The 17,553-nt window shown below is 34.4% G+C and overlaps 1 protein-coding gene across 2 annotated transcripts in view; it reads left to right on the top strand.

Moving 5' to 3' along the window:
• LOC146747850 (tumor suppressor candidate 2-like) overlaps positions 1–17,553 on the top strand; it is an 80,412-nt gene that overhangs the window by 10,952 nt on the left and 51,907 nt on the right. For both annotated transcript variants that reach the window (XR_014928986.1, XM_085497126.1), the window contains exon 2: positions 7,768–7,891. Coding sequence is in view for 1 of the 2 variants with exons in the window: in XM_085497126.1 (XP_085353252.1) it covers positions 7,768–7,891 (124 nt within the window). In the remaining variant the exon portion in view is untranslated. The remainder of the gene's footprint in view (positions 1–7,767; positions 7,892–17,553) is intronic.

The raw sequence follows: 17,553 nt of genomic DNA, 5'->3' as shown, positions 1-17,553 counted from the left end.
ATTTATTTTTTTTTTTTAACCAAAAATGAGTACACATGTCCATGTACAATATATATATATACTTATTTCTACTTTGATAAATGTCAATAGTTAATGTAAGATTACATACAGTGTTTTGTTGCTGTGTAATATACGAGTGTTTTATTTCACTTCGAGTGCCTGACGCATTTTCAGTGAATACATGTAGTGTACGCTAAATGTCATCAAGGTCATTAAATGTTGTTTGTGATAAAAATCAGTTTATGCTGATCCATGTTACCCAGGGATGGCGGAGTGGGCCTTTATTTGGGATTTATAAAACCTGAACATTTGTTGTATGAGTAATAATTCATACAGTCCTTTGAACTTGAATACTGGAAATCATTTTGTATCTGCTAATGCCGATTTTAATATACAAAAAATTAAAAAAATTGTTGTTAACAGCACAATAATGAGTACCAGGTAGTGTTGAATGCATAAGGACATCATCCCCCCTCAGCCCAGTTGTCTGTCCCTGCTTTTATCTTAGCGCATCATTTGTAAACCAATAATGCTGTTAGCACTTCTCCGCACACAGACACGTAGTGTAATTGAATCGAGTGATCACCTTTATGCATTACGAATCATGATTAAAATACTGATAGATACGGTAATAGTACCTAATGATTTACTGTTTGTACTCTCTGTATAATGAGGCATTTGTCACTTCTTAGGATGACAACAAGGTTTTCCAACTGAACTGTGTAATACTTCAGGGTTTATTGCAAGATATTTTGGATTATTCAATGTGTCAAATAAATACAGATATTCTTATGCCGGTATATAAAAAATAATTGAATATTTTGCTCGCCAATTTTGCATCGTCAACAATTTTGAGCTGCATTTTTGACATTTTTATGTATTTTTTTTTATATATTTAATATTGGACCAAATTAACTTATCTTGGCTACAAATTTTGAAAAAAATATAGAATATTTTAGTGAAGAGTGAAAGATTGTCGTAATCTAAATTATTCACATTGTTATGTTTTTTTTCAACACATGGCCAGCCATGGTGACACCAACCAGGCATATTGACCTGCTCATTATGTTAATTAACACAAATGAATAATTTTAGAACTTGTCAGTATTTGTTAAATTATTCTTGTAATTCTAATTGTTAAAAATACATACTATACCACCAATATGTCATCAGTAATAAAATATATTGATTGTATATTTTGACATAATGCCATATTTTCTTTACTCTTTAAAGTTGGCTTTTCCCCACCATACACAAATTAAATCCACTTCATTATTTTATTACCATATGACTATTTGGGATAAAATTAGCAATATTGAAAAATACTTAAAAATATGTTAAATGTTACAACAAAATGTTGGCGGTAAAAAATTATGACCTTCAAAAAAATTATAACCTTTAAAAAAATTATGACATTCAAAAAAGACATGACCTTCAAAAAAAAAAGCACATTGTAACAACGGTTTATCAGTATCCAGTTACAAATACTGAGTTGTTACCACTAATCATGTTTAGATGAAAAACCATTTTTTTGATCTTTCAAAAATTACATCATCATATATATAAACAACACCTTTGAGTCTACCTGTTATTTCAGCTTGCTGGTTCTGTGCAATATGGACAGTACTACTGTAAACTTGTCCACAATTTGAAAATTGCTATTTTAGCTGAGAATGATAACAAATTTCTCTTTCTCAAAAATCCCAGTGAAATATTGACTGTTAAACAAATTAGGCAATTTTTCCCTCAAAAACAAGTTTCACTGAAATAATGTAGTACATGTATAATATACTAGTATCCCATTATTTAGTATTGAGCGTGCATCTCCAGTCAGACTGTTTTGTAAATGTGCTTACCTGTGTTGGTGTGGAGTCTCGATACTTTTAAACCTGCTGTTGTGAACACTTCATTATAAAGTGGTACAAGGTAACATAGAATGGCTCTCGTGGGAGAACTATTTACTATTTGGAAATTCGTATGGTTATGGTAATTATATTAATTTAATTGGCTCCTTATATCAACACCCCTGCTCTATCCAGCAAATGAAAATATGGTATAACAATGTAGTTGTGACAGTCATTCTCTGTACCTGTACATAAATAAAATAAAAAATATCTTTCTGTTTGCGGTGTTATTTGTTATGCAGTTCTTGTACCGTTGCTGGTATTATTAATTATTATTGATTATGCTACTTCATGCTCCTTATTAACATAAACTAATGAGCTATAATACATTTTTGTAACGAGGTAGATTACAAATAAAAATATCTCTTAATTTTCATGGTTTATGAGTTATTAACTTTTTTCATCGTTACATGCAATGCTGGGAATTCTGATGACTTATCGAGGTACTAATTGTTCTCTGAATGTGTTCATTTGGTACAAAAATAACAATTTTTACTTGATTATTAAAAAAATGTGAGAATAAAATCGCAAAAATGGGTGCCAATTGTTGCACAGCACATGTTCAAGTCTCGGGTAAACAGTGTATTTTTCATATGTTGTAAATATCGCTATGGTGAGACACGTATTGAACATGACGCTGCTGCGCCTTTTAATAACGAATGTAACCTCAACCTACCGGTATATCGCATTATAATCAGATTGCGGAAATGCAGGATATCCCAAACTCAATTAGTTATTACCACCCTTCTCTTATTTCAAAACACAGTGGATTGAGCAAACGTGAAACTCAATACATTTGATGTGTAATTAACTGTAATTGGCCTGGGGTGGGGGTGGGTGGGTAGTTGAAGGGTGGGTGCGTTGTAGGTTGGTGACATCACTGTATTGTAATGAACATCTCATTCCTGTCATATTATGGAGGACTACTGGGGTGGGGGTGGGTGGGTAGTTGGAGGGTGGGTGCGTTGTAGGTTGGTGACATCACTGTATTGTAATGAACATCTCATTCCTGTCATATTATGGAAGACTACTCGGGTGGGGGTGGGTGGGTAGTTGGAGGGTGGGTGCGTTGTAGGTTGGTGACATCACTGTGTTGTAATGAACATCTCATTCCTGTCATATTATTTATGGAAGACTACTGGGGTGGGGGTGGGTGGGTGGGTAGTTGGAGGGTGGGTGCGTTGTAGGTTGGTGACATCACTGTGTTGTAATGAACATCTCATTCCTGTCATATTATTTATGGAAGACTACTGGGGTGGGGGTGGGTGGGTAGTTGGAGGGTGGGTGCGTTGTAGGTTGGTGACATCACTGTATTGTAATGAACATCTCATTCCTGTCATATTATGGAAGACTACTGGGGTGGGGGTGGGTGGGTAGTTGGAGGGTGGGTGCGTTGTAGGTTGGTGACATCACTGTATTGTAATGAACATCTCATGGAAGACTACTGTAAAATACTTTATTTTAGCAGGAATTAATTTTCGCTAAAAAGACTTTATGAGTGTTTTCTAATTTTCACTGATTTTTGACAAGTTGTTTGTAAAATATGGGAAAAAAGGTATATTCACTAGATTTTATTTTCACTGAATCATTCCTCCAGCGAAAATAGCGAAAATTAATTCCAAGCGAAAATAAAGTGTTTTACAGTAATTTACCTGTGCCATAACATTTGGAATTATCAATCATATGTTTGTACACAACTACGGTACATGAATACCTAGCGACTGGATGACGTACTCAAAGTGACGAGATAATACAGCCCATGCTGCAATCAACCAGCTTAAAATATTAGGAGATAAAATTTGGATCATATGAACAATTCTGATTACAGATTAAAGACAGATTAAACTAAAAATTTTTATTTCTACACTTACAAGTAAGATGTACGCTTTACTATTGATGTGTTGTCCATGCAAGTCAAAGCCAGTGACTATTTTTGATGACTGTCACAGCGATAAGGGTTCATTACTTTTTTGGGTTGGGTTTGGGTCCATCGAATGTAGTCCAAAATGGGGACTTGTGTTTTGGGGTCCGTTCAATCATCTATGTGTCTGTCCAATATCATTTCACTGAATGGTATAAAGTAATGCAGAGAGTAAACATTGATTTGTTTTTTGTTACTATATGATTTCACCATCTGATGGTCATTGTTGTCCCTATGTAGCCATGTTGGTATTATGTGTCCTTTAACTATTTTGTTGAAAGTAGGTACAAAGACAAGACATAATATGAGGTTATTACGAGGATACCTCAAAGTATGCACAAAGACAGTATAGCTGGAGTATTGACCGATACACAGCGGAGGTCGATGTGCAGCATTCTGTCTGAGTGCATAGTTTGAGGTATCTTCGTAATAACCTTATTATTATACATCTTTGCCTTCCAAGGATACACCATGGGAATGCCGAAATCCAAAATGTTTAGAAAAGAATCAGCGAATTTCTTTGTGTGGAGCCCAGTCAAAGTCTTGTGGCAGCCATGTTTGTTTTTATTATTAGAGGATGCTTAGGTGCATAATCATTCTATATTTGGAATTCACATTTCCTAATATGGTAAAATACCATAAAATTACGGCATGCTGTAACTTATGTCATTACGGTGACAGATGTATAATAATATTTATATGCTCATTTTGCACATCAGCTATGTCTGGTCATGGAGGTAGAAAAGAGAAGGAGTGATGACGCTATTGTTTCCGCTGGTTTCATGATGCTTTGGATTTGTTTACTCACATACACAATGTAATTAGTTTGCAAACACGCTGTACAATGTCACAGTTAATCGGCTTCCGTGTTTCGGCTGTATTCGGAAGCTTCACGAAGATTCTCAACGCACTGCGCATGCCCAAACAGATAACAATAATACAGAATGCAGTGAAAGACGTACGCTGAGTGTACTCAACGCCCGAAATCTATTACAACAAAATGCGCAATTTTAAACATCTGCACAGTTCTGCACACCAATGAAAAATGACGAGTCAAAACATCTTGTTATAATCTTATCACGTATCTTTAAATTTCACTGCGGAAATTTGCGGGATTTTTTTAATCAATGTCCAAAGTTGGACGACTATTGCAATGAAAAATATCAGAAAAGAAGTAATCACACATCTTGGTGGCGTCCGTATGCAGAATTTCCGGTACCTACAAGTGTGAAATGACCTTTGTGACCCGATAAAGGTCATTGCGCATGCACAATTCTTTTATTTATGGTTTGCGCATTCAGTTTTATAGACGATGTTTAAACGGAATTTATTTTTTTCAGTGCTACTCTCGTTTCCTTGTGTAAATAAGCGGCTATCATCATGTAGATAAAACGACTTCTAAACAAAAACAATAAGTGGCTTAACCAGAGCGAAGACAAAGGATGTTTATAAGATTAACATGGGCTTAAATAGCGTCCTCACTCCTTCTCTTTTCTACCTCCATGGTCTGGTCCAGTTGCATTCAAAGTTCAATGGTGCCATCTAACCGTTGCTCATGTAGATACACTTTCAACCGAATTTGCTTAAATTTGGTGCAAAGACATAATGGTGTGAATATTTCTTTACATTTTCCTGGGTTCTTTCAGACAGGGACTGGCTGTGATCTGCTCACTGGGTTCTTTCAGACAGAGACTGGCTGTGATCTGCTCACTGGATACTTTCAGACATCGACTGGCTGTGATCTGTTTACTGGGTTCTTTCAGACAAAGACTGGCTGTGATCCGTTCACTGGGTTCTTTGAGACAGGGACTTATGGTGAACATTTCATAAGGTCCTTAAAACAGGGACTGACAATGAACTTTTCACTGGATTCCTTGAGACAGGGACTGACAATGAACTTTTCACTGGATTCCTTGAGACAGGGATCGACAATGAACTTTTCACTAGATTCTACCAGAGAACATTGTCCCTAGGACAGGGGCTGCCAGTGAAAGTATTAGCCTAACCAAATAAGGATACAAGTTATATCCCCAACATGTTTTTAAATTAAAATCATCCATCAATCAGGAACAAGTAATTATGAGGCCTGAAAACTATATTCTCTAATGGCAAAATGCTGACTCTGTCAGGCCTCTAGATAGACATAGTTCATGCATCTGACAAATATTTATCATTGAGGTTCAGCAACCTGTGGTGAGAGGGATACACACAAGATAATACATTCTAAATCACTTCAATACTGATTACATGTTGTTCTCCATTGTGTCTGGTGCTTTGCTGTAACATATGCTTAGAATTTATAGCAATAATTGTTGATTAGAAAAGGAAATATACCATTATGTTGTTTTTTTTCATGAAAAATTCTTGAAAAGAACTTCTGTGAATTCAAGTTCAATTTGCAAGAATTTGATCAATCATTCTGGGTCCTGATTTTCTTTGGTTGTACAAATTGATAAATGATGCGTGTTATTTTCCCTGGATTTCCTTTTTAATGAAAAATGAATGCATAGATACAATTAGGAAGCTGTGTATGGGTAGTGAGTCGCAGCGTTGCCCGGCCAGGTGGAAATCGATCTTTCCGAGTAGTGTACGCTTAAAATAGTAACATATTTGTGATTACTATAAATCTGCAAATACAATTCTGAAATGAGGACACTATCATTTCGCTTATGATCCATTGTGTATCTAATTTTGTAAGAGATCAGTTTCAGTAACTACTATTATATTTAATCTTTTACATACACTCAATCTTGAGTGGGTTATTAAAGTTGCACTCTTGAGATTATTCCCATATCTTTGATGGTGATCTTGGTGCTATCAGTATTGTGTCAAATATTTGATGGTCTGAATATATATGATTAGTGGGAAATACACCTGTGTACTGAACAAATTTCAATGTTTTTCCAAATGTGAGCGATTGTTTCAGCTTCCCATTCAGGTAAAGCTTACAAATTATAAATAAGTGCTCTGACGTGTGAATTCATATACACTGGCCTCATATGCAAGCTGCGCAGACTTTCCTCATTTGTGGGCTACACACACTTGTTTTATTTGTGGGCTGCACACACGCATTTTATTTGTGGGCTGCACAAACTCGTTTTATTCGTGGGCTGGACACACTCGTCTTATTCGTGGGCTAGACACACTCGTCTTATTCGTGGGCTAGACACACTCGTCTTATTCGTGGGCTAGACACACTCGTCTTATTTGTGGGCTAGACACACTCGTCTTATTCGTGGGCTAGACACACTCGTCTTATTCGTGGGTTGGACACACTGGCCTCATTTGTGGGCTGCATACACTCCTTTTATTCGTCGACTGCACACATTCGTTTTAATTGTGGACTGCACACACGCATTTTATTTGTGGGCTGCACAAACTCGTTTTATTCGTGGACTGAACATGCACATTTTATTCGTGGGCTGGACACACTCATCTTATTCGTGGGCTAGACACACTCGTCTTATTCGTGGGTTGGACACACTGGCCTCATTTGTGGGCTGCATACACTCCTTTTATTCGTGGACTGCACACATTCGTTTTATTCGTGGGCTGCACACATTCGTTTTATTCGTGGGCTGCACACACTCGTTTTATTCGTGGGCTGCACACACTCGTTTTATTCTAGGGCTGCACACACTCGTTTTATTCGTGGGCTCCACACACTTGTTTCATTCATGGGCTGCATACACTGCCCTCATTCGTGGGCTGCACACACTGCTCTCATTCGTGGGCTGCACACACTCGCCTCATTCGCAGTCTCCCCTCATTTGCAGGCTGCACACACTTGCCTTGTTCATTGGCTGCATATAAATAAAACTTTAAAAATGATCTCAAAGTGAAACTCAAACACTACCAAATAAGATCATCTCAGGAACAGTGTATAGTGGTCAATTATGGTCGTTAAGCAATTGATTCCTATTCTTGTTTTGTTTTTTTCAGTTCAATGTTTTTTGATGAAGATGGCGATTTAGCTCATGAATTCTATGAGGAAGTACCAGCCAATTCTGCAAGTGGAAAAATGAAAGGTCACATGAGAAGAATTTACAGAAATCTTACACCTCAGGTTGGTTTTTGTTCCCTGTTTTTAGTAATTACATGATGTGTGCATGTCGTCCCTAACAACAGTGTCTGCGTCAAGATGGTAAGGAACTATCTTCCTGTTGAAAGTAGTCAAAATCTGAGTCAGATTGTTGTGTTTTGATATTATCATGATGTGTTTTATTAAACATTTAGGAGTCATTGCATAAATTCACAAACACTTAAGGGGGTCAATGCAAAAATGTACATACACTTAAGGGAGACTTTATAAATTCACACAAACATGGGGGTTATTATAAACTAACAAACACTTATGCAGTTGGGGGGGGGGTGAAATATTTTAACAGCAAATTATAATCTCACAATAACCTTTCATTTTAGCATGTGGCCTATGACTTTTCCTTGCAAAATATTGCTTATTCTGAAGTGATGAATGATATTTTTCAAGATATCTGAAAAACAGTGGGACTCAATGATACAACTATGTGAATGTCTAACAGTCTAATAACTATCTAGTAGGTAGGGTTCCATGCGTATGAGTTTTATGAGACACTTTATGACTTTTGCCGAAAGGTACATATTATACAAGAGATTGTCACAGATGTTATCTATATATTAATAATGATGTATATAGTCTCTTAAACTTGTGTCATCCAAATTGTCATGTAGGTATTATTGATACAAAGTCTCTAATTGTGTTGCTATTTTAAGATATTTTCAGTCAACTATTTTCACTCACTTCCTGGTGATAGCATTTTGTTTTATATTTCCAGTTTTCTTATATATTCTGAGAATAGACAAGTGTTTCGTCTTGTTGCTATGTTACTGCATGGTATTAATTTTGCATTATGAAGTAGTTTTGGAGGTTGGGATGGGAGGAAGGGTGCAGGTGGATGGTTTTTCTAGTGAATTTATGACCATTGATTTGGAAAACCATTTATTAACTGCTTTGTACGTTTTAATTGAAATCAGATTGAATAAATATAGTATCCTATTTTGTACTACCGGTATCACAGAGCACTGCCTTCTAATATGCAGATTCTGTTTTAAAATTGAGGTTGTTCACAACCTCCTTTTGAGTGTTTTATAATTTGAATTTTTAGTATGGCAATTTTGATGCAGATAGAGCAATTATGTAAATTTAATGGAGTTTTGTTATTGGAATAGCTCTCCTTGACAATATCTGCTGTTCTGACCTCAAATGCTTATTACGGGTAGGTTGTATCTTTATTTTTTTTTCTAAATACACTGTATTGCATATATTGAATATATATATGGGTAGATAAATCAATCTTAATGTTATAGATCAACAGGGGAGGTACATTTGTGTGCATGTTTTCCAGAGATACCACAGACTTCTAGCCTTTTTTATGTCTATTTTTCAACCGAAAAACACATTTTTAAAAATTTTAGATTTTTTCAGATAATGTGACACTTCAATTTTGCAATTTCCCTACTAATACAGTTCCGGTTCAATAAACATTTACTTACATAGAGCATTTGGAGTATGATTTTCATCATACACTTTGATGGTTATCACCTGAAACCTGTTGTAACAGTGATAAACGCTGTGTTACCAGGGTAATGCTTGCCTTTCAAATTAAAACTCAAACTCTGATAAACATATAATATGTCATCCTCTAGGTGACTCAGATTTGTAGAATGTCTGATATGACACAGTTTTTTAGAAGCTCTGATATTTAATGTTTTTATAGAAGTCTCATATGATATAATTTTCCCGAATGACTGATATATTACAAAGGTCGACAGGTAGTCGCTGTTTTAAGTACGTGACTTCCTGTATCTATAATACATATGAACCTCATGCATGTACCTTTAAACATGCCATTTTTGTGGAAAAGTTGAATATTACTGCTTTTTATGAACTTAAATGTTAGTTTGACATCCATGTAAACATGTGGTAAACTCGGCTGCCTTGCCATCTGAATATACTGACAGCTGTTGCCTTCAAATCTAACCGTGACATATTGGGTATGATAATATGTTTGGTGTTATTTAATTATAACTTTAGGCATGACAGACACTGTGAATTCCAGATGGATACTAATATCAGAACTATCCATCAGACATGGCAGATGTGTTTTATTTGCTGCGTCATAAAAATGACTCGCATCATACAATTCGTGGATACAGGCCTTTCTGTAAAGAACTTTTCGAGGCATCATGCGATCAAGGGTAACCTGTTTGTCTATACTTTTGTTTTTTGCTTTTCATTGAAATTCCTACTTATCTGTTTGCTCCATATCTTACATGTGAAGTGAAATGTGCCTTTAAGCTTTATATAATTTAAAGGCCAATAGTTTGTGACATGGCCACAAATAAACACCCTTGTCTGTGTTGTGTGCACACATGATTTGTCTATATTTTCAATTGAAATTGAAAGTATGATAGCTCATTAAGGAAATAACATTAAATATTAAAGTCATGACCAGAGAACTTTTCATAATTAATTTTTTCAGCATGCATCAGTGGAAATTTATACATTGTCTGAAAGCTAATAACAACTACGCTTATTCATGTAATTCTTAATGAATTGTATGATGAAGAATAAATTGGATTGCCCGTATTGTTTCTGCATCAATTTTGATTACAATATTTTCTATCATCTAACTACTGAACCAATAATGTATAAAACATGCCTGGCTATTTATCCAAGCTTTCAGAATATGTATAATTTGCACCTGTAATATTGAATAATCCTAATGATAGTGATTAAATTTTGTTATTAATACACAGATTTACTTGATGACTACTTTAATGAACTTTATCTTCATGGTAATTGTCAAGTAATTAATTTTCAAATTTATTACTAAAAAGTGCAAGCACTTATTTTGACTGTGCGCACATCATTTAATTTTCACTGCTAAATTTTTTTAACTCACTCTCGAAATTCACGAAATTTTGTTTCACAAAATTAAAGCGGTTTACAGTATGTATTACTGACATTTGCATATATTAGTACAGATTGTGTTCGACTATTAACCTACTTCGGTAATCCAGGCTAATAATATTGATTTACCATACTTAGAGTTATGAAATCTCATAAAATCTCTCACTTCTTGATGGAAAAATTTCCCCCCAAAATTAAAGTTCTTTACAGCTCTTGTTTCCATCAGAATGCATTTTTTAAAAAATTTAAGAATTAATCGTAAAAAAATTACCTTTTTTTGTGAAAAAAAATGACTAACCTGTATATTTTCACATTCCATCACTGTTAAGTACAAGTAAATTCAGCTTCAGAGCTGTGACATCAAGCTGATTATTTAACTATGTGCTGAGCAGTAAATGTTGTTCAAATAATAAGCAATCATGTTTTATTCACAATTCATACTTCTATTGCTTTATAGAAATTTGGAATGTGTTCTAAATATAGCCTCGTCTGGCAGGTAATGCGAATGACAAAAGCAAAGTGACACCAAGATTTTATCATTTATTTAATTTTGTTATAATCCACGTCTATCAAAGCACACTGTTGAAATGAACATATTGTGCAAAATTCTTGAATGGGGGGGTACATTAAATTATACAATGCTTGAGAGTGCAGGGTTCCTTTCTGATTCAAGTCTGTTTCATTTAAGTTAGTGTGGACATTTAAAGTGAAATAGTCATCACAATGAATCTTGCTTGCTACTATGTCTTTAACAATGTGTAAATATAAATGTATGTTAAACTAGAAGTGTGAACACACGCTGTGGGTTGTCTGCGGCCTTTGAAACATTTCTGATTTGTGCGTTAATTTATCTGGATTCAGTTACCCATATATTGATGTACAGTATGTGGAAAGTTTATTTTGCTCAGCCTTATTTTTGCTTTCCGAATATATATGATGTGAATCTGAACTTGTGACAAGCTCAGTCTTTACCTTGTCCATATCATCGTAGATGAAAGACAAGGTATATAAAGGTAAAATCTCTGTCTTCGTTGTTGTCGCCGTCGACTCCACCATAAAACTCTATCTTGTGGTTACAATTACTTAAACACTTTGTATCCAATTTGAATATTATATTAATCAGTTTGGATTCTCGGTACATGTTCTATGTATATTTTTCAAGATATTCATTAAATTTCATTTAAAATAAAATCAGATTCATAGTAGTGAATAGTGTAATTCCACACAATGCACCCATTCTGACAAGCATTCAAAAATTTCCACTATGATTAATGAAAATCAAATGCCAGAAAAACTGTCAAAATACTCTCATAAAATGAAACTGAGGGACCAGATTAAACAATAAAAGTCGACTTGAACGACTATTAGAGAGAGCTCTCTCCATCAATGTCAAGATCAATATCATAATAGTGGTGGTTCCACACTCAACAAACTGATATACTGTAAAACATGTTTTTTTTGCGAGCATATCTTTTTTGCGAATTTAGCGAGAAAACTGATTCGCTAATTCAAGATGTCGCTAATGACTCTATTGTCAATTCAAAATGGCCACCAACAATGACAAGAGAGATTCGCTAAATCAACATTTCGCTATTACGTCATTTTACCACAATTCGCTAAAATTGCATGCTGCTTTTTCAACATGTTTTACAGTAATTAGAATATGTAGTATCACATATATGCATTTGCTTGATTGCACTACCTTGTCAATCATTTGATTTGGCCAGTTCAGAAAATAACGAAAAGCGGCTTGAACTTTGCTTGTGATACTTGATCTCCGTAAAATCATCAGATCTGATAGATCTCAATGGTAACGATCATCACTGAAATATAGCGAGTTTCAGAAAGCATAGAGCTGGTATAACTCCTCTTTGGTTTCTACACAGGCAGATTCCCAGCATGCTTCGCAATATTGTCAAATTTCAATGTTATAAAGCATTTATCAAAGATTATAAAATAGAATTACATTAATGCATCAATCATACAAATATGTGAACACTACATATTCTCTGAATAAATGCAGGTAATCTCTGTCAAACAATAATTGAAACTAGAAGTATATCTTAGATCGTCAAATTCCAAATACATTTTGTACTTGGGATTAACCTGTTATTTTCAAAAATTTTAAGGAAGACCTGTAGTCAGTAAAATAAGTCTGTTTTGTCCCAATCTAACAAAGAAATCATAGAAAACTAGATTATTTGCCAAATATTGTGCTATAATTGTGACCAGAGAAAATTACAACCTTCAAGGGCTAAACTGTACTTGCCCATCAGTTATTATTGGTGCATATTTATGATTAATTTCATCAAAATAAGATAATCATTAATAATGGATATAATGTACCAGGTGTTGGTTGCCATGGTGAATCTACAGAGCACATGTGTATTATGTTCAATTTTCACACCTGGCTGTAACTGCGATAGTAGTTCGGTACCATGCCATGTATTCATGTCTGTTGTCGATCAATTGTAGAAGTCATCAAATTTGATTTTGACAACAATTTGTTATTTCTGTATGCTTTTCAGCCAAACTACAAATGAGTGTATTTATGCATCATGCTCTGTTTTGTAGATTTTGTCGTCTTCGTCTATAGAAGCGTGACTCATCAGTAAATCTCTGGGGAGAAAGATCTCACCTAAATCATTGCTTTTGTTTTATGTACATTGTATGATGTACTTAAAGGACATGTAGTCATTTTGTGATGTTAGTTTAACCCACCAAAGTCAATGTACGTTGTCATTCACAGGGCTCGAGAATTTTTTCAAAATGTCACTTGCCACATGGCAAGTCAATTTTAAATTTCACTTGTCCTGTACAGAAAATTACTTGTCCCACAAATTGAGAATAAAAAGTTCAGTATAATTAAAAAAAAAAAAAAATATAAAATACAACATATGCTTTAGTTTTTACAACAATTATTTTTTCCATCGTTTTTTCAAAAATGTATTTCCATTTGACTCAAAATTTACAAAGAAATTATAGAAAAATGCATAAAAATCTACATAATTTTGCAGCAAAATTTGGAGGGAAAAACTATGGCATTCAAACAGTTTTAAAACCTGATATTATGTAGTCTTATTCAGCTCAATTTAATATTTTGAACACTTTTTGGTGAAATTTCAACTTTTGGCAATTTTTGAAAAAAAAAAGCTGAATATTTTGTAATACACAAAGCGTTTTTTCACACAACCTCAGATTTTATGATTCTTTATTTAAAACCGCTGAACTGATAGTTTTTCATGTACTTTCACAGTCATATTTAGAAGGTAATTTTAAACAACATGCCTTTAGTATTTGCATTGAGATTTTTATGAAATAGTCCTTGAAAATTCTTGTAATTTTCTTAAAATGACTTTAGTATTCTGGCAACTAAATTGTCGTCTGCCATTCGAATTCCTTCCTGGCTGAACATAGACCATCATTCAGTCTGATTGTAGCAGTTTTTAAGCAGACTGATTGATAATAACGACCTTTCAAAAAGTTTGTGCGAGTCCCACGACATGCTGCTTACATTGTATCACCATTCACTTGGGTATAGACTTTGATCGTCTTTCTTAATTATTATGTATTGATTATCAAATAAAAAATTATGATGTGTTTTTTTCCCGATAAGTAAGTACTTGATGTAAATTAATTTCCTTATATTGCATAACGTGACTTGTAATCAAAATTGTCATGAATATATATTGAGATTTCAGACATTTGTATCAGCAATACCGCCCTCAGTGGTGACCTGTGTGACCTTTTCTCACAGGGGTATGCAATCAATTGGCCACTGTAACAGAACTTAGAGTTGCTGCATTTGATCTGCTGAGAAGCCAATGAGAACATGAATATAACTGCACAGATATTAAATCCCAGGTAGCCTTTTTACTTTCTTGTGTTTGTGATGAAAATTTAGCAAAGAACAGAAGAAACACACGGTAATGTCAGTTACATGTAGATCATTGTTCATGTAAGGTTTGTGTTTTTTTTACTGTAGATATGTTGTATTTTCTCTTTATTTGTATTCCATAACTTTATGACAGCACTAAAAAGGTATCAAATCTGAGCTGGAATTAAGTGATGAGACACTTATTTAAAAAAAGAAAGTTTAGTTTGCATGTTTGTGCTAATCATAAGCACCTTTCATTCACATTGATGGTAATGTTAGATAGAGGCAACTTTGTTGGTTTTCAAGGTGTATCGTATGGTCATGTGGGTCGAAGATCAACATGGTTTAGGTGTAGGTCAAATGTGAATGTTATGTGTCTATGCACATGTTGAAAGTAAATGTCATGGTCCCAGGGCGTAGGTCAAATGTGAATGTCATGTGTCTAAGCACATGTTGAAAGTAAATTTTTGGTCCTTTAGCATCGACCAATAATGAATGTTGTGGGTTTATGTTATAGTGGGGAGATTCAAAGGTTCTGGTGTCCTGTTGAATTTTCCACAAGTATTGACATTTTCTTCCACAGTATCTGAACTGAAAATTAAACTGAAAGTAAAACCCGCTTGAAAGAAATGAGCTCAAAGTAGTGATTCTGCTAGCTGTTTAAGATTAAAGATCAGTGCTGCACTATACAGCATGTGCCATGATGATATAATTTCCATTGTAGTTAAATATTAATAAATAATCTTTACATATTAATAAATTAAATCTGGAAAGAGCAATAAGCCAGCTAGATTCTTGTCGTGCTTTATAAATTATTTTGTTTGATGTATTTTTCAGTATCTTCTGCTTCATTTGATATGGTCAATATTTCCCGGTTATCTGTGAATTCCGTGGGCGTCCCGTCTCGCCTTCAGAGTTGACTCATCATATTAAAACTACCGATAACATTGTCGTTATGCATTGATGATGTGTTTTATATGGATTTGAGTCTGTAACGATAATATCATAGCTACATAAACCTCATTCCTGTATGAATGCTTGGTGTATGTAACCCAGGGCATTCAATTTCATCATCTTGTGCAATATGTCATTATTCCTTATTTGGAATTTGCATTCCCTAATAAAGCCTGATGTAGATACCCCGTCCATCATTAAATTAGAACATGCTGAAATACCGTGTAGCATTCATCCATCTGTTAAAAATGTTTGGTTTGATTGATATGTGTATGGTGTAAATATCGCAGTCTCCTCTGTATTGTGAAACACATGGAAGGGCATTCATGTCGTGCTGATAGATTGGGATTAATAGCTATCATATGTATGTTCTGTCAGAATGACATGCACTCACTGTAGTACTTTTAATAGAAGTAATACAGTTCATGTAGCTCTATTGAAGGTGTGCTTCTAATAGAGGAAATACAGTACATGTACATTGGAGGTGTGCTTCTACAGTAAAATCTGTATTAGGAGCCGCATCCCTAATAGAAGTCGCACACATTCTTTTTGAATAATTGAGAACCAAAAATTCTTCATTTCTCATATGTGTAGATGGCTCTAATAGAAGCCCTATCCCCTCTGTTGCATTGTACCATTTCAATAGAAGTCGCGGCTTTTATTAATGATTTTACAGTAATAGAGGAAATACAGTACATGCAGCTCTATTGGAGGTGTGCTTCTAATAGAGAAAATTAAATACATGTACTTGTGTTGGTGTGCTTCTAATAGAGGAAATACAGTACATGTAGCTCTATTGGAGGTGTGCTTCAAATAGAGGAAATACATTACATGTACCTGTGTTGGAGATGTGCTTCTAATATTACTTTCTTAAACATTATATTTTCAACATTAGTGCATTAGCTAATTGGCACTGTATTTTTTCTGTTGACTCTAGATGGCGCCTTTCTTACATGCAGGTTTCCTTGTTTTCAGTGGATGAAATTGAAATCCCATTGACGTCTTTTATATGCAGGCAAAGTTAAATGTTAAAATATCGCAGTGTATTGTTATGTCATTTTTTCTGGCATTCTGGTCCAAAAAATCATATTGTGTTCAACAAAACATTTTGTAATATTAGGCATAGAATTTTACTATGGTTCAAGAAATTGCTTTCCCACTTTTCAAATATATGACACATCACTCCCAGTACAAGTAAAAACATAAAATGTGTTCAAATGATGCCGAGTTATGAAAAATATGATATATTGTTGGCATTTTGAGAGCGAAAGCCAGTAGATATTCTAGCCTCACTTTCATACTCAATTTATTTTGAGTGTACTGGAAGGTCTTATATCTCAGAAAAACACTTACAATGTAACTGACCTTCAGAGACAAATAATGCCCCCTAACTCAGTGAGTGAAAGTTGTTTATATAAGCATAGCCTAATTTAAGATGCCCACTTATATTCTGTAGTTAATTTCTCCATGGAGATAAAATATAAAAATATTTTACCAACATGATTTCTGCATTTTTCTTCCACAACATATTATGATGTGTAATATTGGTCTATGGATAGTACCTCACAGATTTGGGAATTCTCAATTTTAAAAATGAAAGTCAAAGTCATTCCAAGGATTAAATTAAAACAGTGAAACTAATTTGCACTCATTTGATGCTCCATAAACTGTGATGTGAGTCAATGCAAAACTACTTACAAGAATGTGCCTGATTGGCCGATCTACCCCAATACCTAACAATCAGACCAATCAGAGAGCAGCTTGTTTATTTGTCAACAGGTTTTGACTCAACTGTGCGATGTTAGTTATTTATTAGCAACTTCTAATACGAAAAAACAAAAGTGCAATTTTTTGTTTTTTGTGTGGTAGAGGGCAGTATTACAACAAACAGATGCTATCAGCTTTTTTCTGTAGTTTTTAGTAATGAAAATAATATAATAATGCT

The sequence above is a fragment of the Saccoglossus kowalevskii genome, chromosome 3 (genome assembly GCF_978046115.1).
Source record: "Saccoglossus kowalevskii chromosome 3, keSacKowa6.1, whole genome shotgun sequence".
In the NCBI taxonomy this organism is placed as follows: domain Eukaryota; kingdom Metazoa; phylum Hemichordata; class Enteropneusta; family Harrimaniidae; genus Saccoglossus; species Saccoglossus kowalevskii.
The sequence above is the reverse complement of the archived record's forward strand: the minus strand, read 5'-3'. Positions and strand labels throughout refer to the sequence as shown.